This window comes from Meles meles, chromosome 15 (assembly GCF_922984935.1).
Source record: "Meles meles chromosome 15, mMelMel3.1 paternal haplotype, whole genome shotgun sequence".
NCBI classification, from domain to species: domain Eukaryota; kingdom Metazoa; phylum Chordata; class Mammalia; order Carnivora; family Mustelidae; genus Meles; species Meles meles.
Window position 1 is genome coordinate 53,920,378 of NC_060080.1, and position 23,016 is coordinate 53,943,393.

Sequence of the window (23,016 nt, forward strand, 5' to 3'; positions counted from 1 at the left end):
TTTCAACTTTTTGGGAATCTCCATGCTGTTTTCCAGAGTGGTTGCACCCGCTTGCATTCCCACCAACAGTGTAGGAGGGTTCCCCTTTCTCCGCATCCTCGCCAGCATCTGTCATTTTCTGACTTGTTAATTTTAGCCATTCTGACTGGTGTGAGGTGGTATCTCATTGTGGTTTTGATTTGTATTTCCCTGAATTTGCATCGGTTTCTTAATCTTTAAAGCATAAGAAGTAATAGTATCTACTTCACAGATGTGTTATAAGGAAAAAGCATGAAGTAGTTAATGCAATGCCTGGCACCACCAGAAAATGATGGTGGGTATTCACCTAGGCTACGAAGTCGCCCTCCAACATATCCCAAAACGCTGTCCTTGAGATAGCTGAAATTCACATAAGCATCCGGGAGTTCTAGTACCTCCTCCCTCCTCAAAGCTTCTGGATTAAAGGCAATTTCCTATTTCTCCAGTGTGGAATGGGCTTCTCTGTGTCGTGAGAACTCTTATGACATTTTTACCCCTCTCCCTTCTGGTGAAAGCAACAGGTTCTTTCCCGCAAAAGTCATAGGGTTCATACCTCACATACTGAATGGGACAAACCCTCCCCTATGGTTGTATATTGGTTAAGAGTACAGGGTCTAGATCCAAATTACCCAGGTTCATATACTAGTTCTGCCATGTGAACTTGAGCAAGGAACTGGACTTCTATAAGCCTCAATTCCCTCATCCATAAAAAGGGGATAGCAGTACTTGGGTCATAGGGTTATTGCAAGGATTCATACTTTATGTCAACAGCTCTCAACAGTGTTTAGTACCTGGCAAGGCCCTGTTTTTTATTAGCTATTGTAATTAGTGTTATCTGGCCACAGTAAATCGGGGGTTGGTACCAGGACAGCCATCAGTGGGCTGGCACCAGGGAAACATCTACTTCTTGAGATTTGCCCAATAGGGTACACACTATGCTAAGCTATTTTATACAGGTTCTATCAAATGTTCCCTCTGGGAAAGTAAAAATGCAAGGTAAATAAAGTACAGGCAGGTCCCTTCACCTCCAAGTGATTCAGAAGACACTCCATGGTTCTCTGGGGTGGCCATACCATGGTCCCAATGTCAAGAACCCAGGGATATTATATAATGATGCCCTGCATCACCCCAAGCCCCAGGTATATTTCTGCAAGAAATTTCTGCTATTAAAGGTCATCTGGGGGGCCTTGGTGGGTCAATCGATTAGGGGTCCGTCTGCCTTTGGCTCAGGTCATGATCCTGGTATCCTGAGATAGAGCCCTGCATTGGGCTACTTGCTCTGTGGGGAGTCTGTTTCTCCCTCCCCCTCTCCCTCTGCTGCTCTCCCTGCTCATGCTCTCTCTCACTCAAATAAACAAATGAAATCTTTAAAATAAAAAAAGGGGGTAATAAATAGATTAATAATAAATAAATACACAAAAAGGTCATCTGTGGGAATTTTTTTCTCCCCCAGAGAACATATCCCAGCCTGGCCAATATACACTGAAATATAAGAAGGAGTCCACCAAATAAGGCTTTACCGGCAAAAGAAAAGAGAGAAACTGCAGTTCTACTGACCTGAGCATCCTGTCTCATGAGAGCATCATCCAGATAATTTCCTTCGTCCCTGCCACCCTGAGAAAAACAAAGAGAGTGAGACAGTATCCATGAAGGTTGGGTGGGGGGAGGGGCACTTTCAAGACAGAATGTCTGGAACCCAAGGACATGGTAAGTAGACGGAATGCCAACAGGGGTCACACTTCTAGCCTAGGGAGGGATAACAGATGTCCTCTGAATGCACCTCCATTATTCCTATGGCTCTAATCCGTGCATAGATAACATTACCAACCAGAGAGCAGCGGTTCCTGCATGCTGTGTGAGTGTCTCTGCCAGTAGAAGGGGAAGGACAATCCACCTGCTGACTGCCCCCTCTCCTGCTGTCTTCTCCCCGTTTCCTTCCCTGCGCCACGTCCTACCATTCCTGTCTTCCTGGCTGACCAAAGCCTTCCTAACTGATGCATCTCCATTGATCAGTTCTGCCAAACAGGGGCTGGGAACAGAAGAGAATCAAGAGTCTAGAACCCCCGGTGGGGCTTAAGGAGCAGGTGAAAATGTCCCATCCCTCACCGATACCAGGTTCCGGGGAGGGCGGGATGAAGGCTTGGAGGAATGCTAACAAGCCACAAAACAGGCGACTTTCCTCCGGTTTGTGAGCCTGTTTTTATTTGTCATGCTGTCTCAATATTCTATGGTCTAGGCATGGCTTGGCAGAATGCTAAATCTGGCAGGCAAAGAAAAAATGGGTAGGAAATAAGAAAAGCAGGCTGGCATTTCTAAATATCAGAGACAGGGGACAGGTGGGGTTAGGGATGATTCCCAGGGTCCTACTTTGTTGGGAGAAGAGCAACAGTAGGAACAGAAACAGGCCCGTCGGGAAGGTGAGCCGGTTTGGGGCAGGGGAGGGAAAGGAGTTCAGGTTTAGGTTAGGAGGCCCGATTTGAGGAAGCACCTTAAAAAGCAGTGAGAAATGTGAGTCTTACACTCAGGAAGGAGGTTGGGATAAAGACAAAATTGGGAAGTCATGTGAAATATCTCATGTACGCATCTGCTATTTTCTGGTGCCCCTGCTCCCACACTAGCCCAGTCCTGCTTTATTTCTCATCTGGAATAGTGAAGTAACTTCCTACCAGACCTCCCAGCTTCCAGTTCACCTGACCTTACACATCACGATTACATTACTCTTCTGAAGATGCAATTCACTACTGTGTTCCCAAACCCTCAGTGGCTCCCTACTGCTCTCCCAACAAGGGATCCCAGTTCATCCTTCCACCTGGCTCCTAGAATTACCTGCCAATTGCTCAGTTCAGTTGTTCCCTGAACGCACCCCACACCCCGTGTTTCCTGCCTCCCTGCTTCTCTCCGGCTGTTCTTGCCTGTGATGCTCCCACCTACACCCTAGCAAGCCCCCAGGTCCTCTGCGACCTGGCACCTCTATCACGAAGGTTCTTCTCTGTTTCTGTGACCACACTCTGTCCTTGAAACTTCCTTTAACTCTCTGTTCCTCTCCTTGGATACTTTTCCTGACTTTATTACGGCAACCTGTGTACCTGATATATTCCTTTAGGACAATATGAACTCGTAAAGCCTAGAAGCTGTCTCAGCGCACTGAGTAGCAAGGGTGTCCGGCACGTATTAGATACTGGGACATATACACTCAAATAACTGGGTATGCATGACTACCCAGAGTCTCTAAAAAAAAGATGAAAACAAACGACAGGCCCAAGAACAACACGTGGGGAACGTTCACGTTTAGGAGGACGAAAGGATGGGAAAGTCTGGAAAAGGGGATACAGAGTGAGCTCTGCACCAGAACTGAACTCCGGTGAGAAGCAGCTCACAGAGGGAGCGACTCACAGCGGACAGAGACACCAGCACCCTCTGGAACATGAACGAGGTGTCAGAGCGAATGTCATCTTCAAGGCTCCGCCCGTATTCTGGAAAGAGAACAAAATGAGCTGCATGAGAACAGAGATCTGCCCAGCCCTATGTCCTGCTCCAGGGCCATCTGCCCCCCCCCCCAATCCCCCGCAGGATTAGCCGGCTTGCTAAAGCAGCTCCTCATGATGGTTTTCACCCTGCACGCACTTCTGCCAAAACTGAACTCTGATAAAAAGGTAAGTTTAGGTTGTCATTATGGAGGAAGCAAAGCTGTTCCTGTTCCTTAACACGGGAGGTCGAGGAAGGCTACGACTGTAACCCTCCCTCTAGGTTCCTACTGTCCAGGACTGTCCTCACCGTGGTTCCCAGTGACACAGAGAAGGGGGACGGCTGAAAGGAAAATTAATCAGAGTTTCTGAAACCATGTCTGGGGACCATCAGGGGACCGTCAGGCTCAAATTTCCAGCACATGCCTTCTCTGCCTGGGCACTCCTTCGAGAGTTTCCCCAGAGATCCTCTAATTCTTCACAGTCCCTCGGGGGTTATTAGAAAACCTACATTCAGCAGACATGGGGATCTGAGTGCTTGAGCCAAGCTCCCAAGGTCGAGCATCTCCTGCTCTGAAATCTTACCAAAAAACTCTTACTGTTTTGTTTTCTTTCTACCAGAGTAGAGCATATTCGCTATGGGAAACTTAGGGAAAAACAAATAAGTAAAATGAAGGAGGGGAAAAAAACAGCTAAAAAATTCCACCATAATGAATTTCATGAAATTTACGAATATCCTTCCATAGACATTTTGGGAACTATCTATCACTCCACTATGTGGGTACACCACAGTTTGCTTAGCCAATCTGCCGCCACTGGACATTTTTAGCTATATGAACAAGACAAATAAGAACTGTAGGCTAAACCTTTGTGCATTTTTTAAATCGCCTTCTTAGGGCAAAAAGGCATATTTTAATGGCTCTTCATAAAGCACTACCCTCTGGAGATCTTTAAGAGGGTAGGAGATGTCCATCTTACTGCTGGAGGGCACACGGTCCTGTCCGGAGGGAAGAAGTTGGGCTAGCCAGCCCCTCCAGGCCATTCCCTGGGATGCTAAGATTCAAGGGTCCCACCACTTTTGCACAAACACATTTGATTCCCTGCTTGGTAATATGGAACAAACTTCCAACTTCCCGGGTCATAAAACGCTACATTGGGTGGCTTCCATGGAGTGGAATCTTCACCAGCAAAGTCTGGAGAAGCCAACAGACTCTCATTTCCCTAGACAGGGATATGCCTGGAACTGAGACTCCCTGATAGTCAGTGTCACTGTACGAGGAGAGGTTAGTCGGTACGTAACAACCTGCTGCTAGTTTACTTCTCAAATCACAGTGAAGCCTCAAGGGGGGCCACTAAGGACGCTACATACGAAGCTGGTAGGTCTGGTTTATGCGTCGGATCTCCTCGGGCGTCCGGGAGGCCAGGATCTCAATCAGGCAGCCCTCATCCGTGCCGGCTCCCTGCGCATGAAACCCAGAGGAGAGGCAGTTAGAAGCCAGTTCACAACGCTGGATCCCAGACATGGAGGCATTTATACCCAGGAATCCGCAGAGAGTAAAGACAACCCACCAGGTTCTAGCAATAGGATTTGCTCATTTTAATTGTCCTGCCCAAATTCCCCAAAGTGTTTACCGTAGTTGTTTCTAGTAATAACAAATATTTATCGGCTGTTTCTGGACAGTGTCTGTCCTCTGGGGGTTAATCTCTCCTTGACTTCTGTACTTTTTCCTATGAAGGGCAGAATCTTCTGGCAAAGATTGTTAACCTCTTTGCTTTCCTGGAACCTTCCATGAGGCTGTTTATACGGACATGGTTAGGGAGAGTAACTGTATTGGAATTTCGTAGCTGGCCATTCAAAACTGGCAGACCCAGGACTAGGGCATGGTGGGCCCAGCACCGAGGGAGGCCAAGAACCTTTTCTGACAGTTCGGAGCCTCCAGCAGACCCAGAGGCTCCACTGTGTTGGCCATAGTTTCACATCACAGAAGCAGCTAACACGAGAAAGTTCCTAGAGCTGCACTACAGGCACAACTATCACCACTCCCCAGGGGGCCCCAGGAAAGAGCAAATGATCGATTGCATCACTTTGTCGAAAACAGCTTTTAAGCGACAACTGCCATAAGGTAATGTCACATTTTTTCATTGTCCTCCATGAGGGGAAATCTCTCTCCTGTGCCTCACCCTCCCCACTCTCACAAGGCTTTTGTCACTTTCTTGGGGAAGCTGGTCAGCAGCTGCAGGACAGGAGGGCCACACACCTTCATGGCCCTTCGCAGTTCCTGCACGTCATACAGCACGGTGGGCATCATCATCCCCACGATCACCCGCTCGAAGTTGCCACTCAGTTCCGACTTCAGGTCGTCAATCAGGTCCTGCAAAGCAAGCAGGGGGCTCTGTGTAACCGCCACACTAACTTAAACCAGCCACTCTCAAAGCGTGGGCCCGGCATGCCTGGGGTCTCCAGACCCCTGCAAGAGCGGAGCTCGCTTCATGATAACAGGAAGACAGTATTTGTCTTTTCCCTGTCATTCTCTCACAGTTGTACAGTGGAGTTTTGCAACGGCTACCGGACACATCTACATTTCCACAATTATGCTAAAAGACTTTTTAAATACCCTCTTTCCAACTATGTATCTGTACAAGACCGGATTTTCTTCCTATACTTCAACCAGAACCACGCATCACTGCAAACAATGCAGAAACAGAGAATCTGACGGTCCTCCATTAAGCCAGGCATTTAAGAACTTTGCAAAGTGTGGAACAATGCCAATTTTCTCACTAAATGTTTTTGTCTTGGAATATACAGCTATTTTTCATAAAAGTGTTACTTATATTAACATGTAATATGTTTATTGTTTTTTAAATAAGTTAACTTACGTATTTTTAGATGTTTCAGTTTTAATTTCTAATATGGCAAATCTCAATAGACATAATCCACAAGAACAAAAAAGTCCTCGGTACTTTAAGAGTGTTAAAGAGGGGAGCCCCTGGGTGGCTCAATGGGTTAAGCCTCTGCCTTCAGCTCAGGTCATGATCTCAGGGTCCTGGGATAGAGCCCTACATCTGGCTCTCTGCTCAGCAGGGAGTCTGCTTCCCCCTTCCCCTCTGCCTGCCTCTCTGCCTACTTGTGATATCTCCCTCTCTGTCAAATAAATAAATAAAACATTAAAAAAAAGTGTAAAAGGGTCTTGAGATCAAAAAGTTTGTAGACACTGACTTAAATGTATTCACTCAGCCATGTACTTTGAATACATTTCCAAGTCAATAATCACCTATGACATTTTTAATGGCTGCTAAAATTTCTTTATGTAGATGCAGTATAATTTCTTTCATCGGTCCCATTTCTGTTTTTGTACCGTTATATATACATGCATTTAGCTGTATCTTTGTGATCATCCATGATTATTTCTTAAGACTCAATTCCTAAAAAGAAATGTAATTCTTTGGACAAAGGACGATATTCTAAAAATGTTTATTCACATCCTCTCCTAGAACAGATCAGAAAGTTTAAGAACCCATTTAAGTTCAACCAAAATAAAGAAGCTGAGATACGGTTCAAGTCGGATCTCTGATTCTCACACACCTTACTGCACAGCCCCTGTATTTCAATCTCTTGTGCATATTTTTTATGTCAAATCCACACACATTCTAGGAAGGGACAAACGAATTAGAGCTCAATCCATTAATGCTGGGCATCTTAACAAACTGCCACCAGATCAGCTTCATTCTGAGGCTGACTATTCCAGGTCACACATCACATACGTGTTCACACCAATTTGTGCTCATTAAATGTCTTTGGGACGGAGAAGCATTTCAAATACCCGTAAGACTGTCTAAGCTATGAAGAATCCCATTTCCCACTGGGGTCCCAGCCCAAGCTGGCACGCAGGCACCCTAGGGGATCACTGAGCCAGCTCTGTCCCAGCTCACACTTCAGTGGCAGTCTTCCAGCAGCAGAGGCAGTCGGACTAAGGTTTCCCGAGGACAGAAACACTTATCCATTTATCAGAGTGACTGTATTCTGGTAACTAAAACACTCATCGATGATGTTCTCTCAATGAAAAGATTCTTGCGAATCACACAGCCAGTGAGGAGGAAAGGTTGCGTGGGACGGTTCTGTAAGTGGGTTGTTGAGAAAGGGACTTTGAAAGAGGGTCCCTGAGGGGTGCACGATTCAGATGACAAGGGGTAAGCGACCACCCTCTGAATGCATAAGTTAAGGAATTACATACATGTTCCCAAACACAAAGGCCCCATTCCAGGATTTCAGGGGGTGTCCCTCAACCGAGGATCATCAAAGGGATGAATATTTGTGACAGATGGGTTTATGTGGAGGAGTTTGAATAGACTCTAAATCCTAGGAGAGCCTGTTTAGAACAACCTAGATATAAATACTGCCTAAAAGGCAGCCTGACCAGGATCGGGGCGGGGTGGGGGGGGGTGGGGAGGGGGGGGGTGGGAGGGGGTGGGGAGGGGTGGGGGGGGGGACGGCAGCGCAGGAAGCCCAGCGGGTGCTCACAAGGGTGGAGGCGGAGTCCGCAGAGCCACCAAGTCCCAGCAAGGAGCTGGGTGGGACGACGCCAAGAGCGCCACCAAGTGGACGGAACATGCTGAAATGTTTTTTTCAAGAAATCTTTCAACAAGGCAAGGATGCGCTTTTGAAAACCCAGGGCCTATGGACATTGGGGAGGGTATGTGCTATCGTGAGTGCTGTGAAGTGTGTAAACCTGGCGATTCACAGACCTGTACCCCTGGGGATAAAAATACATTATATGTTTATAAAAAAAAATTGGAAGGGGAGGCAAACCATAAGAGACTATGGACTCTGAAAAACAACCTGAGGGTTTTGAAGGGGCGGGGGTGGGAGGTTGGGGGAACAGGTGGTGGGTAATGGGGAGGGCACGTATTGCATGGAGCACTGGGTGTTGTGCAAAAACAATGAATACTGTTACGGTGAAAAAAAATAAATAAGTTTGAAAACCCAGGGCCACTTCAGGAATCTAGCTGGGGGAGAGACTGCTCCCTGACAGGTTCCTCATCAGCCCCTAGAGCCGGAGAGGCTCCATCCTACCCTGCCGATGGTGCTCTTGTAGGCCGTCCTGATTTCCTGGCGCTGGGCTGTGTTGCGGTAAGCGAGGACGCTGATGATGGCATCTTCGTCAGTGCCTGGAGGAGAGTGGGGACAGTGAGTAAGGTGATGAGAGAGGAGTGAGAAAACAGGTTCCCGCAATGACACTAGTGTTACCCAAACCCATGCAGAGACCTTTTTAAGAAAAGAGGTCCTGGGATGCCTCAGTGGCTCAGTTGGTTAAGCGTCTCCCTTCGGCTCAGCTCAGGTCCCTCCTCTGCCACTCTTGCTCTCTCTCTCTCTCAAATAGATAAATAACATCTAAAAAAGGGGGCGGTGCCTGGGTGGCTCAGTGGGTTAAAGCCTGCACCTTCGGCTCAGGTCATGATCCCACGGTCCTGGGATCAAGTCCCACATTGGGCTCTCTTTCCTGACCTCAAACAGTTCCCTTTTGATAACTGCTTACAAATTCCCACAGGGCAACAGCCCACCAGAACTTTATGAAAATTTCACATTTTAAATATCCTAAATTTTGTTTGCCTGTTTCTTGCAACAACTTTTACCAGGAGGGCTTTATTCTGATTTTCCAAAATTGGTCCCTTGTCATGGTTAACAGCTGGAGGTTTGTGTATGCTTGGTGAGTTTTCTGCTTCCTTACTATTTAACCTGTAGGGGGAATTGTGAGGTGATTACAGGAGAGATTCTATTGGGATACTTCAGGAGAAATGAAAAAAAAAAATCTAGATTTACCATAGTTATTTTTTGTAAGATTAGAAAGCCAGAAAAGTGTGAGCTGTAGAGAGGAAGCTATAGAACTTTGTTTACATATCTTAGGGACCTACTTTCTGCTCTCCTAAAAAAAAAAAAAAAAGAAAGAAAGAAAAAAGAAAAAAGAGGCATCTATATGCAACCTTCCTGTTCTCCTTCAGAACTCTCGGGGTGGGGGGGGGATCCAACTCTCGCTTACACTTACCCATCTCTATAAAAGGCACCAACTTTCTTTCAGTCAGTCAGTCAGGTTTGAGCCCTCAAAATAGCTTTGATTTTTTTTTTTTTTTTTTACCCTCTCTCATCCTCCACATTCAACTTTCCTGCCAAGGCATATAAAATCTAATTCTAAAAATTTTTTTGCTTCGGTCCCCTCTTTGATTCCTACCACTTCTACTATAATCCAGGATTTTAGGGGCTTAGACACATGTAACATCTGTTAACTCGTATTCTTATCTCCTAATTGGTCTTTCCAAAGTCTTGCCAGATTCATTTTCCTAAAAAGAAAAACTCTCAGAGGGCCCCTCCCCTGCTCAGGAATACACAGTGCCCTCCTAACCCCCACTGTCTGCTGGATTCACTACAAGTAGGGCAGTCTAGCACTTAAGACTTTCTACAATATCCCATTCACTGCTGTAAATATCCACAGGAAACGATATCAGGCAGCCAAATTCACAGACTTAGCTCTTCAATTACTGTACTTGACCCAACTGTACTTCACTCCTTTCTCCTGACCTCTTTCATTCCCAGTCTATTGGTTTATATGTCCCTCAAGCCACCCCCCCAGAATGCTATAATTGTGGCACTGTTTCCTGGCCAGTGCTTTTGGGCCATCACCCCATGACTGTGATTCTACAGGTGGCCTTCTCGGTGGCAACCCCAGGATCTCCCTTTGGTACCAGTCAGCTCCTGCTTTCCAAATACTTCCTGCTGCAAGGCACTTTTCCATGTATTTACTGTGACTCCCCTAAGCCTCAGCTAAACTGGAAAGTGGGACAATGCTCACACTCATCCCATGCCTTTGCTCATACCGTTCCATTCACCTGAAACACATTCTCTCTTATCTCTACTGAAACAGCTTACCTTGCAAAAGCCCATCTCAAATTCTACATCCTCGGAGGAGTTTTGCCTGATGCCCCCAAATTAAATGGGATCTCCTCTCTGAACCTAATGGGATCTCATTTGTGCCCCTCCTATCACTGTCATATTCTGATAGCTATTACCACACTATTATAGTTATTTCTGTGTACGCCTTACCATCTAGCATCCATGAACTCGTGGGACTAGGTTTTATAATCATTGTCTCCTCCAACTGTCTGCCTTACATTAGTCCCCACACAGCAGAAACTGACAAGAATTGGTCATCAAATGTCTCCTGACTTTTACTTTGAGACTTTTGAATGCCATGTGGTCCACATTCTGAATTTCGGTGTTCTTGCTATATACCAAAGAAGTAGGAGAACATGACAAAGAGTGGGCCAAGCACACTTTCCATCTTATTTATGAAAAAGGGAAAAATTAGGAGGAGGACTATTGATTCAGAACAATGTCCCACTCAGAGGTGGGCAGCAGGACAGCATGGGGACTTAAACTCTAGCTCTGGAGTCACACTGTCTGGGTTTGGCTCTCTGGAATCGCCTAGAATCCTGACTCTAAGACCTAGCTCTGCGACGTTGGGCAAGTTAGCTAACCTCCCCGAATCTCAACTTCACAGCAGTAAAACAAGCTGCTGTTATTGTTCTTGTCGTATTTGCTGCTCGTAACTTTGGGCCTAAGTAAAATGAGCTCTTTGGGGGGAGAAAAACTGAGAAATACGGCTTCATGATCCAATGTTTTTAACCAAATTGCAAGGAGATTATGAACAGCAGCTATGAACCAAGGACACTTCTCTGGCCAAATGTCCACCCAGGCAAGAGCGGTCAGAGCACGCCAGTGTGACTATGCCCACTGGAGGCCTTTGCCTGCCAAGTGTGACTCAGGGCTCAGTTCCACTTACTATGCGACTTCACTTCACATGCATGAAATGGGCTGAAATTATCAAGAGCCATCGCTGCTTTCACTACACGGCTGGGCTATTGTGTACACACCCATTTAAATAATACTTGTGAAGTTCTTTGTATCACACACATACAGCACTTCCTGGAAAACAGATACATTTCTGGAGTTTTACATATAGATTGGTAATGTTCTCATGCAAAACAGGTTAAAATGGGGGAAATCCAGAATGAGTGAATTAAATGTTAATTCTATAAGAAAAATTAGTAAGGAATGCCCTCCCACCTAATCTGTCTTAAAAGCCAATTTGTTCCCACTGTCTTGTCTTAGAGACCTACTCATTTTTTGCCGGTGGACACAGCACCCTGTGTGACTCTGTGATGCACAACATAGAAGGGCATGTTCCCCTCCAGTGGGACACTTACCAAGCCCCTTCATGGCCTTCCTCAGGGTCTGGGCATCTTCAGTGGCATTGAATGCCGAAGCAGCTTTGACGGTGCCTCCTTTGGCTGCCTGAGCACACAGAGAAAGATGTGACCGAGCGCCATCACCTCCTTCAACACCTACCATGGGCCAGACACTATTCTAACTTCTGGGGATATGGCAGTGAGCATGAGAGAGGAGGCTCTCGCTCCCACGGAGCTGATGCTCTAGTTCAGGAGCAGGCAGACCTAAACAGGCCAACAAATGAAGACACACTTGGTGTCCAGTGGTGGGAAGTGCTAAGGAGAAGACAGAGAGGTCCGAGAGGGGCTGCTCTGAGCAGTGACATTTATGCTGAGATCTGAATGACATGAAGCAGCTGGCCATGGAAAGACAGGGGGTTGTCAGGTATGATGGTGGTGGTGGTAGTGATGTCACAGGCAGAGGAAACAGCCAAGGCAAGGGCCCGAGGCTGGACCTAGCTTGTATTCCAGGAGCAGGACGGAGGCCAGAGTGGCCCAAGTTGGTGTGGGAAAGGAGGACAGTGATAAGCTAAGTTCCACTACCACCCTGCCATAGTCTTGTTCCCTGCCACCACCTCTCCCCCGAGAAAGGAACTAATCAAGCCTGAATCCAATCAAGCCCCTAGAGCTGAATACCAATGTACAGAAAATAGAAGAGAGAGGGAAATGTTAACCTACAGCCATAGGGCTGTAATCAGCAACATCCAGACTGTGAGAAGCACTACTTGATGAATGATCTAGGTTCATGAAGAAATCAATTGCAAAGAGAGTAAGAAAAGAGAGAGATGGGGGGGGGATAATAGCTTAAAAGAGATTAAAAAGGCATATCAATAATCATTATTTGGATCCTAAACCAACACTAGAATAATAAGTTATGAGACAACTGGAAATCTGAACACTGACTTGATATTTGATGACATTAAGGAACCAGCATTAACATTTTTAGGTATGCTAATGGTACTGTGCTTACCTTTTATTTTTAAGAGTTTTAATCTTACATAGATTGAAATGGTTTACAGATGAGAGGATAAGGTGTCCGGACTTTGCTACAAAATAACACAAGTTGTGGGAATTAAGTGGAGATAAAGAAGAAACAAGGCTGACCATGAGTTAATAATTATTGGTAAGCACACAGGGATTCTTTTTAATACTAAGTCTACTTTCCGACATATTTACACTTTTCCATAATAAAAGTTTCAAAAAGGAAAAAGGAAAAAGGAAAATCAGAGAGGTGGGCTGGGGCCAGAACAGGGCAGCCCTCACTGGGGTAAGGAGTTTATAGTCTGTCCTAAGTGCAGTCGGAAGCCACTGGCAGTTTAAGCAAGGGGATGAGGGGGTGTGATCTGATTCACATGTTAAAAAGATCTCTCAGGGAGCACCTGGGTGGCTCAGTGGGTTAAGCCTCTGCCTCTCGCTCAGGTCATGATCTCAGGGTCCTAGGATCAAGCCCCATATCGGGCCCTCTGCTCAGCGGGGTGCCTGCTTCCCTTCTCTCTGTCTACTTGTGATCTCTCTCTCTGTCAAATAAATAGGCAAAATCTTAAAAAAAAAAAAAAAGATCTCTCAGGCTGCTGAAGGGAGAGGCAGAGACCAGTTGAGAATCTGGGGCAAGACCCATGGATATGATATTAAACGAGGGTGACGTGAAACGGAAAGAAACAGGCAGACACAGCGCACGTTTTGGAACAAAGGCAACAGAACTTGCTGACGGACAGACATGGGAGGTAAGGAAAGAAAAGAATCAAGTGTAACTCTGGATCTCTCCCCTGAGCAGCCAAGTGCAGAGTGATGTTATTTACCTAGATGGGAAAATCTAGAGAATTACCAGTTTTGGCATCAGGGCCACAGGGACAGTGGAGAGTGGGATTTAGAAGTTCTATTTTCAAAATGTTAAGCTTGGGATGTCCATTAAACACTCAAGGGGAGTTGTCAAAAGGACAGCTGATTATAAAATATAAGTAGAAATCAAGTCAAGACACATCACCACGTGGGTGGTATTGGATGAAATGACCTAGGGAGAAAGTGGTTTAAGAACAGGGGTCGTAGGACAAGTGTGGGCCTCTCTAGTAGTAGAGGTCAAGCAGAAGAGAGTCTAGAAAGGATGATCAAGAAAGATCAGTCCTTGGGGTGCTTGGGTGGCTCAGCTGGTTAAGTGTCTGCCTTCAGCTCAGGTCATGATTCCAGGATCCTGGGATCAAACCCCACGTCAGGCTCCCTGCTCAGTGGGGAGACTGCTTTCCCTCTCTCACATCCCCTCCCCCTGCTTGTGTTCTCTCTTTCTCTCTCAAATAAATAAAGTCTTTAAGGAAGGAAGGAAGAAAGAAAGGAAGGAGAAAAGATTGGTCCTTAAAGTAAAAGGAAAAACAGGATAGCATGTTGTCCAGAGGCTAAGGAAGGAAGAAGGGGTCAGTGCCTGCCAAAGGTAGTGGAAGAGGAGGACACAGAAGGGATGGTCAGAGTTGGCAAAGAGGTTTCTGGTGACCCTGACAAGAACTTTTACAGTGGAATGGAGGAAACTGAAACCTGACTGAGTAGGCAGAGGGGAAAATGGAAGTCATGAGGAGGAGAGAGCCACCCTAGACAACAGAGATGATGACTGGCATTAGAAATGATCAAATGTCTTAAAGTAAGAGGTACTCTGATGTGTAGAAGGGATTAAAAGTTAGTGAACATGAGGTGAAAGACCTGTACTCTGAGAACTATATAACACTAATAAAAGAAACTGAAGGTGACACAAACAAATGGAGAGGTATTCCATGTTCATGGACTGGGAGAACAAATACTGTTAAAATGTCCAGACTACCCAAATTTTAAAAATTTACCCAGATTTAATGTAATCCCTATCAAAATACCAACATTTTTCACAGAACTAGAAAAAACAACGGTAGAATTTGTATGGAACCACAATAGATCCCAAATAGCCAAAGCAATCTTGAAAAAAAGAATAAAACTGGAGGTATCCAGATTTCGAGTTATACCATAAGCTGTAGCAATCAAAACAATATGGTACTGGCACAAAAATAGACACAAAGACCAATGGAACAGAATAGAGAGCCCAGAAATAATGCCATGATTTTACAGTTAATTGATCTTCAAGAAAGGACGCATGAATATGCAATGGGAAAATGTCTCTTCAACAAATGGTGTTGGGAAAACTATCCAGCTACAATCAAAAGAATGAAACTGAGCCACTTTCTTACACCATACACAAAAATAAACTCCAAATGGACTAAAGACCTAAATGTGAGACCTGAAACCATAAAATTCCTAGAATGAAAACATAATCTCTTAGACATCAGAGGTAGAAACATTTTTCTAGATAGGTCTTAAAAGGGAAGGGAAACAAAAGCAAAATTAAACTCCTGGGACTACACCAAAATGAAAAGCTTTTGCACAGTGAAGGAAACCACCAACAGAACAGAGACAACCCACTGAATGGGAGAAGATATTTCCAAATGATATATCTGATAAGGGGTTAAGGTCCAGAATACATACACAATCTATTGTAGAGAGGAAAATGGAGTCTCTCATGTCAAGCAATGATACAAGCAGTTAAGGTACTGCAGCTACAAAGTATCAGCAGGACCAATGTCAGCCGACTCTCCAGAACTGATAAGAAGCAGAACCAGAGGGGAGGTCTGCAGAGCCCCAAAACTGATTAAATCCCTTTAAAAAGGGGAGGATTTTGGTAACTAACTGTCAGATTCTTCAGACATGACCCCTCTATGTCTGACCACTTAAAAAAGGCAACTGTGGCCAAAGGCTCTGCCCAATGGACCTCCGAACAGAACTGAGATCCTTCACCACTGGAACAGTGAAGTGCCAAGTGCTGATCTGGACCAGACCGAGGCCTTAGCTCAACTGTGCGCCCACAGACTGACTTCATGTATGGTTGCTTAACTTGTTTGTTGTGTCTTCTGTCCTGCTTTGTGTGCTGTAGAAGAAGCCAAGTTTAATCACACATGAATCGTCACTGAGTTTGGAATCCTGAACCTGCTCTATCATTGTGATTTAACTTTGGTTTATGATTGAATAAAGCTGACACTGTGGAAAGACACAACTTGTGTGTGTGTCTTCATCGCATGCTCACGACATTTATACAACACGACATCAAAAAACCCCCCAAATATTCTAATTAAAAATGGGCAGAAGGGGCGCCTGGGTGGCTCAGTGGGTTAAACCTCTGCCTTCGGCTCAGGTCATGATCTCAGGGTCCTGGGATCCAGCTCCACATCGGGCGCTCTGCTCAGCATGAAGCCTGTTTCCTCCTCTCTCTCTGCCTGCCTCTCTGCCTACTTGTGATCTCTCTCTGTCAAATAAATAAATAAAATATTTTTAAAAAAATGGGCAGAAGACGTGCACAGACATTTTTCTAAGAAGCCATCTGCATGGATGGACACAAGAAGATGCTCAACATCATTCATCATTAGGGAAATGCAAATCAAAACCACAGTAAGATATCACCTCACACCTATCAGAACGCCTAAAACCAAGAACACAAGAAACAACAAGTGTTGGCGAGGATGTGGAGAAAAAGGAACCCTCACTGCTGCTGGTAGGAAAGCAAACTGATGCAGCTGCTGTGGAGGACAGTATGGAGGTTCTTCAAAAAAGTAAAAATAGAACTACCATATGATTCAGTAACTCCACTACTATATTTACTGTAGCATTATTCACAACAGCCAAAATATGGAATCAGTCAAAGTGTCCATCCATACAGATGAACAGATAAAGAGGATGTGGTAGATATAATATGATGGAATATTACTCAGCCATAAAAAAGAAGGAGGGGCAGCTGGGTGGCTCAGTTGGTTAAGCGTCTGCCTTCAGCTCAGGTCATGACCCCAGGGTCCTGGGATCAAGTCCCACAGCTAGCTCCCTGCTCAGCAGGAGTCTGCTTTTTCCTTTCCCTCTGCTTCTCTCCCCTCCCCTGCTCATGCTCAATCTCTAACTCTCTCTCTCTCTGAAATAAATAAGCTTTAAAAATAAATAAATACGGGCACCTGGGTGGCTCAGTGGGTTAAAGGCTCTGCCTTTGGCTCAGGTCATGATCCCAGGGTCCTGGGATCGAGCCCCACATTGGGCTCTCTGCTTGGCAGGGAGCTTGCTTCCTCTTCTTTCTCTGCCTGCCTCTCTGACTGTCAAATAAATAAATAAATAAAATCTTTAAAAAATATATATTAATAAATAAATAAAACAAAAAAATAAAAAGAGAATGAAATCTGGCTATTTGCAGCAACACAGATGGATGTAGAGAGCATTATGCTATATGGAATAAGTCAGTCAGAGAAATGCAAATATCATATGTCACTCATACGTGGAATTTAAGAAATAAAACAAATGAACAAAGAAAAAGAAGACAGGGACTCCTGGGTGGCTCAGTCGGTTAAGCCGCTGCCTTCAGCTCAGGTCATGATCCCAGGGTCCTGGGATTGAGTCCCGCAAGGGGCTCCTTGCTCGGCGGGGAGTCTGCTTCTCTCTCTGCCTCTGCCTGCCACTCTGCCTGCTTGTGCTCTATCTCTCTCTCTCTCTGACAAATAAATAAATAAATAAAATCTTAAAAGAAAAAAAAAAGAAGATAAACAGAAAAACAGACTCTTAACTACAGAGAACAAACTGATGGTTACCAAAGGGGAGGGGGTAGGAATGTAGGAAACAGGTGATAGGGATCGAGAGTACTCTTATTACAATAAGCACCGAATAATGTAAAGAATTGCTGAATCACTATATTGTACACCTGAAACTAATATAACACTGTGTGTTAACAACACTGGAATTTAAAAAAATAATAAATAAAAATTTAAAATGAGGGGCGCCTGGGTGGCTCAGTGGATTAAGCCTCTGCCTTCAGCTCAGGTCATGATCCTAGGGTCCTGGGATCGAGCCCCACATGGGGCTCTCTGCTCAGCAGGGAGCTTGCTTCCTCCTCACTCTGCCTGCTTCTCTGCCTACTTGTGATCTCTTGTCAAATAAATAAATAAAATCTTAAAAAAAAATTTAAAATGAGTGAACCTGATCCTGTCAAAATAAAAATCAAAAAATGAAAAACAACAGGAAGCAAAGCACAGGCTAGTGACCAGTAGGGACCACTTCAGTTGGATTATGATTTAGAGATAATTTGCTGATTAAGATCAAGGTGTCCTGAATATTCTGAATATATTTACTGATTTACTAATACATGATTTATGTTGTGGGAGGTAGTGTAGAGAAATAAAGATGATGCAATATAAAAAAACTTGGCTCAGTCAGTCAAGCGTCTGCCTTCGGCTCAGGTCATGATCTCAGGGATCAAGTCCCACATCAGGCTCCCTGCTAAGTAGCAAGTCTGCTTCTCCCTCTCCCTCTGTGATATCTCCTGCTTTCACTCTCTCTCAAATAAAATCTTAATAAATAAATAAATAATAGGGGTGTCTGAGTGGCTCACTCAGTTAGGCAGCCTGCTCTTGATTTCAGCTCAGGTCATGATCTCAGGGTCCTGGGATTGACCCAATGTCGGGCTTCAGGTCTACTTAATAATTCTCTATCCCTCTCCCTTTGCCCCTATCTTGCTCTTGCTCTCTCCCAAATAAATAATAAAAATAAATCTTTAAAAATAAACAAACAGGGACGCCTGGGTGGCTCAGTGGGTTAAGGCCTCTGCCTTCGGCTCAGATCATGATCTCAGGGTCCCAGGATGGAGCCCCGCATTGGGCTCTCTGCTCAGCAGGGAGCCTACTTCTTCCTCTCTCTCTGCCTGCCTCTCTGCCTACTTGTGATCTCTGTCAAATAAATAAATAAATTCTTAAAAAATAAATAAACAAACAAACATATAAATAAGTAGATGGGGAAATTCAGTGACAGGGCATAAAACACAGAATACTAAGGTAAAGCTAGGGGGTGGGAAGGAAACCAAAATGTAGACCTTAAGGGCCTGTACAGTTTTTAGCGGGAAGCCACAGGTTTCTCTGCCTAGAAGCCGAAGCAAGAGGGAACTGTAAACAGTAATGAGATTCACTGTAAGAGGAAAAGAGACCAGTTGCCTAAGAAATGCCCTGCTTTTCTTGGTATGAGTTTACAGAGAGACAATCTGCATTACTAGAGCTCTTCTGGGCTCCCTGATATAGCTGTAGAGGATAGAATCAAAATAGCTTTGGGTTGTTTTTTTTAAAAGATTTTATTTATTCATTTGAGAGACACAGAGGGAGTGACAGAGAGAGAACAAGCTGGAGGGGGCACATAGGGAGAGGGAGAAGCAGGCTCCCTGCCGAGCAGAGAGCCCGACGTGGGACTCCATCCCAGGATCCTGGGATCATGACCTAAGCCGAAGGCAGATGCCCAAATGACTGAGCCACCCAGGCGCCCCACTAGCTTTGATTTTAAATATATCTTCCCCTCTGTATCTGACACTAAGCATTATTATAGCCCTTCAGCCACCCATGTTTTGATATTCTGAATTCTGTTTTCTTGTCTTTTTTTAAAAGATCTTATTTATTTATCAGAGAGAGAGAGCACAAGCAGGCAGAGGCAGAGAGAAGAGGCTCCCTGCCGAGAAAGGAGCCCAATGTGGGACTCGATCCCAGGACCCTGGAATCATGACCGGAGTGGAAGGCAGCGGCTTAACCGACTGAGCCACCCAGGCGTCCCTGTTTTCTTGTCTTTAAAAATGACCTAATTAGTCACTAGAATGGTTCTACCTCGTCTCCTTTCCCTTAGTTAATTTGTCAGGTGTTTGCCATTGTGGTGTGCATTTGATTGGCTGAGGTTGCACATGGGGAAGGATCTAAGTGACTCCTTGGCACCAGGAGGTCAATAGGGTTCAGACCAAGCTGGATACCTTCCTCTGTTCATAGCTGGTGCTATGTGCTTTCACAGTGCTAGGGTTCACAAGCTGAGGATAACGTAAATTTAGGGCTCAGGTCACATAGTAGCTCTGTGTCTTCTGACTTTTCCGCTAATGTCCCTGACTTTTCTGATAATGTCCTTTTTGGCAAATGGCGCTAGGATGTTACAGTGATGGGAGGAAACAGAACCGGGAGATGATATGAACTGTTGCAATGTGAGAAGGGTTTTATATCTTATATAAGCCTTGGTTGAAATGTACCCATAGACTTGTGCCCACGATCCAGTAAAATCTAATATTCATGGACACAGTTCCATCTCCTCTACATGACTCTTGGAGTCACCAACACTATAAAGGGAATTCTAATATTGAGGGAAATTTCATCTGTGGGTCTTTGTGAAGGAGACACAGCAGGCTACAGTGCAAGGTAGTAAAACTTAGTGGGGGAACATGGATATTGGGAGGGGGATAGACCCAGCTTTGAATCTTGGCTTCAACCCTTTCTAACTGGGTTGTCAATAGGGGGAGTTTCATTTTTCGCGCCTGTACATAAGAATAATGACATCAACTCACAGACTTGGAATAACAAAGGAGATTAATATAACAAAGCATTTATCACAGAATCCAGCAAACAGTAAACTCCAACACAAAAATTCAAACTCAGTAGCTATCATCATCATCATAATTACTAACTATGACTTCAACAAGATCTCTACAATAAATATAAGAGTGAAGATTCTTGTATCTACTTCTGATAATATCTCCTAATGTAAGCCTATGGGGTAATGCCAAAGCAAAATCTGGAACAGAGCATTTGTACGGGTGGCAAAAGCAAAGTAGAAGAGATCGAAGGCTCTCTGATGATTTAATTTCATGCAAGAATATAATATGGACCAGGACGCCTGGGTGGCTCAGTTGGTTAAGCGGCTGCCTTCAGCTCAGGTCATGATCCCAGCGTCCTGGGATCGAGTCCCACATTGGGCTCCTTGCTCGGCAGGGAGCCTGCTTCACCCTCTGCCTCTGCCTGCAACTCTGTCTGCCTGTGCTTGCTCTCTCTCTTTCTCTCTAATAAATAAATAAAATCTTAAAAAAAAAAAGAATATAATATGGACCAACTAGACGATCAGAGGATTTTTACGCCCTAAGGGAAGCTCTCTAGGAAGAGACTTTGCTCACTGTGGCCCACATCAAGACCATCCAAAGGCCTCAGGCACAGAGGGTATGGGCCTTGTCAGATGCAAGCCCAGGCCTTTACCTCCTAGATACGGCCAGCATCTAGCACTTAGTCATGACCTTCTATGCACTTGACAGAGAAAAGTAGAATTCCATGACATTACCTTCCTTGGGTACTGTCACAGGTTGAATTGTAACCCCCCAAAAGATATGCTGAGGTCCTAACCCCCAGGACTTCAGAATGTATCCTTTTTTGGAAATAGGGTCATTGAAGATGTAATTAATTACATTAAGATGAGGTCATCTTAATAAAGACAGCATGTGCAGACACAGACACACAGGGAGAACACGACATGACGCTAAAGGCAGAGACTGCAGTTAAGCCTAAGACTGCCAGCAAACCCCCAGAAGCCAGGAAGAGGCAAGGAAGGAAACACCTACAGGTTGCAGAGGGATCCTAACCCTGCCAACACCTCATTTTGGATTTCTGGCCCCCAGAAGAGTGAGACAACAAATTTCTATTATTTTAAGCCACCCAGTTTGTGGGACTTTGTTACGGCAGCCCTAGGACATTAATACAGCTTCTTTCATTCTTTTCTTCTACTACTCATTAATCGTAATAAGCAAACTGGTGATCTGCTGTCAAAATTCCCACATGGCCTAACTCACACTATGAGACAGCTTTCTGAGGGAAATGTTTCACAGGGTTCTTTCAGAGCTTTACTGCAAAATTTTGGTTGATGCCCAGACACTGCATTCAACTTTAACACAAACTGCATTGCTGAGGGACGCTATTGTGGGATTAAAATTAATATCTAACAAGACGAATCAATGGAGAGATTTGCAAAGATGTTTCAGCTTATCAGTTACATTCTCAGTGATTCTTTCTTCCAGGAAAAAGATAAGCTCAGGAACCTTGTTCCTGGTAGCGCTGCAGTAACCGTATTGATCAAATTCCAGGGTGTAATGTACCATTATCTGTTCTGGGAAGGCAGAGGATTGTGTCCCAGGAAGGTTTCTTGTGGTAGCAGGCAAAGGGAACAGGGAGGATGTAGGAAAGAGTAACAAAAATGAATGGCTAGACAAAGGCGTTAGATCACTAGTGATGAAATATTATTCTGTTACTAGAATAATCAGGAAGACAGTAAATGTCAAAAGCTGGAATGTGATACAATGGAATACTGTAAGTTCACAACCCCCTCAGGAGCTTTCCCAGTGTCATTTGAAGCTGACCCCAGTAGGCGGAGGGCACGGGGAGACTGAAGAGAGATAGGCCGCCCTACATCAGTAGGTGGCAATTATAACAGTGGCAAAGGGAACTTACATATAAGGCTTGTCTTGAACGGCAGTGAGACAAAATGATTGCCGGACTCAACCTCAATATCTTAAAAGCTTACAAAGATGCCCTAAATGCGCTCAGGCATGTACACCATGCTGCTGTCTTTAACCCCACATCACCATCTCAAGGTGAGGGACCAGACTCTGGAGCGGGAAAGGTAAGCGGAACTCATGTTCCAAAGACAGGGGCGGGGGTGAGGAGCCTCCGACTGCCCAGGTCCAGGCAACCAGTCAGTCAGTGGTCACATCTTTTTTGATGACATTCCCCAACAAATACTAATCAGCAATAAAAAAAGCATGAAGGAACAGACTGCTGAAACTCACAGCAACATGGACAGATAGCCAAAAATATAACGCTCAGTGAAAAAAGCCAGACACACAAGAGTACATACTCTATGGTCCCATTGATAGGATGTTCTAGAGCAGGCAAACTAATCTATGGTAATGACAATCAGAACAGTGGTTGTATTTCTGGGGTGGAATGGGGAGCAGAGAGAGGATTGACCTGGAAGAGGCATAAAGGAACTTCCTGGAGTGAGGAAATGTTCTATCTTGATAGAGGAGTAGGTCACATGGCCCATAGGTTTGTCAAAACTCATCTACCAGTAACCTTAAGAGTGATGCATTTCACTATATATAAATTAAACAGCTATTTTAAAAAAATACTGTAAGTACTTGAATACAATAGCTTTTAAAACTTTTTTTTGGATATTTTATTTATTTGAGAGAGAGAGGATGGGAGAGGGGAGGGTCAGAGGAAGAAGCAGACTACCTGCTGAGCAGGGAGCCCGATGTGGGACTCAATCCAGGGACTCCAGGATCAAGACCTGAGCCAAGGCAGCTGCTTAACCAACTGAGCCACCCAGGCACCTAAAACATGTTTTCATTTTAGAAATGTATCATATGGGTCATTGTAGAGATTTGGAA

The 23,016-nt window shown here is 44.8% G+C and overlaps 1 protein-coding gene across 4 annotated transcripts in view; it reads right to left on the minus strand.

Annotated features, from left to right (window-relative positions):
• The window catches only part of ANXA4 (annexin A4), an 83,770-nt gene that overhangs the window by 16,059 nt on the left and 44,695 nt on the right, over positions 1-23,016 (minus strand). For all 4 annotated transcript variants that reach the window (XM_045978916.1, XM_045978918.1, XM_045978915.1 and 1 more), the window contains 6 exons: positions 11,739-11,826; positions 8,554-8,648; positions 5,741-5,854; positions 4,852-4,942; positions 3,412-3,491; positions 1,576-1,632 (listed from right to left, as the gene is read on the minus strand). In XM_045978916.1, coding sequence (XP_045834872.1) covers positions 1,576-1,632; positions 3,412-3,491; positions 4,852-4,942; positions 5,741-5,854; positions 8,554-8,648; positions 11,739-11,826 — 525 coding nt within the window. The remainder of the gene's footprint in view (positions 1-1,575; positions 1,633-3,411; positions 3,492-4,851; positions 4,943-5,740; positions 5,855-8,553; positions 8,649-11,738; positions 11,827-23,016) is intronic.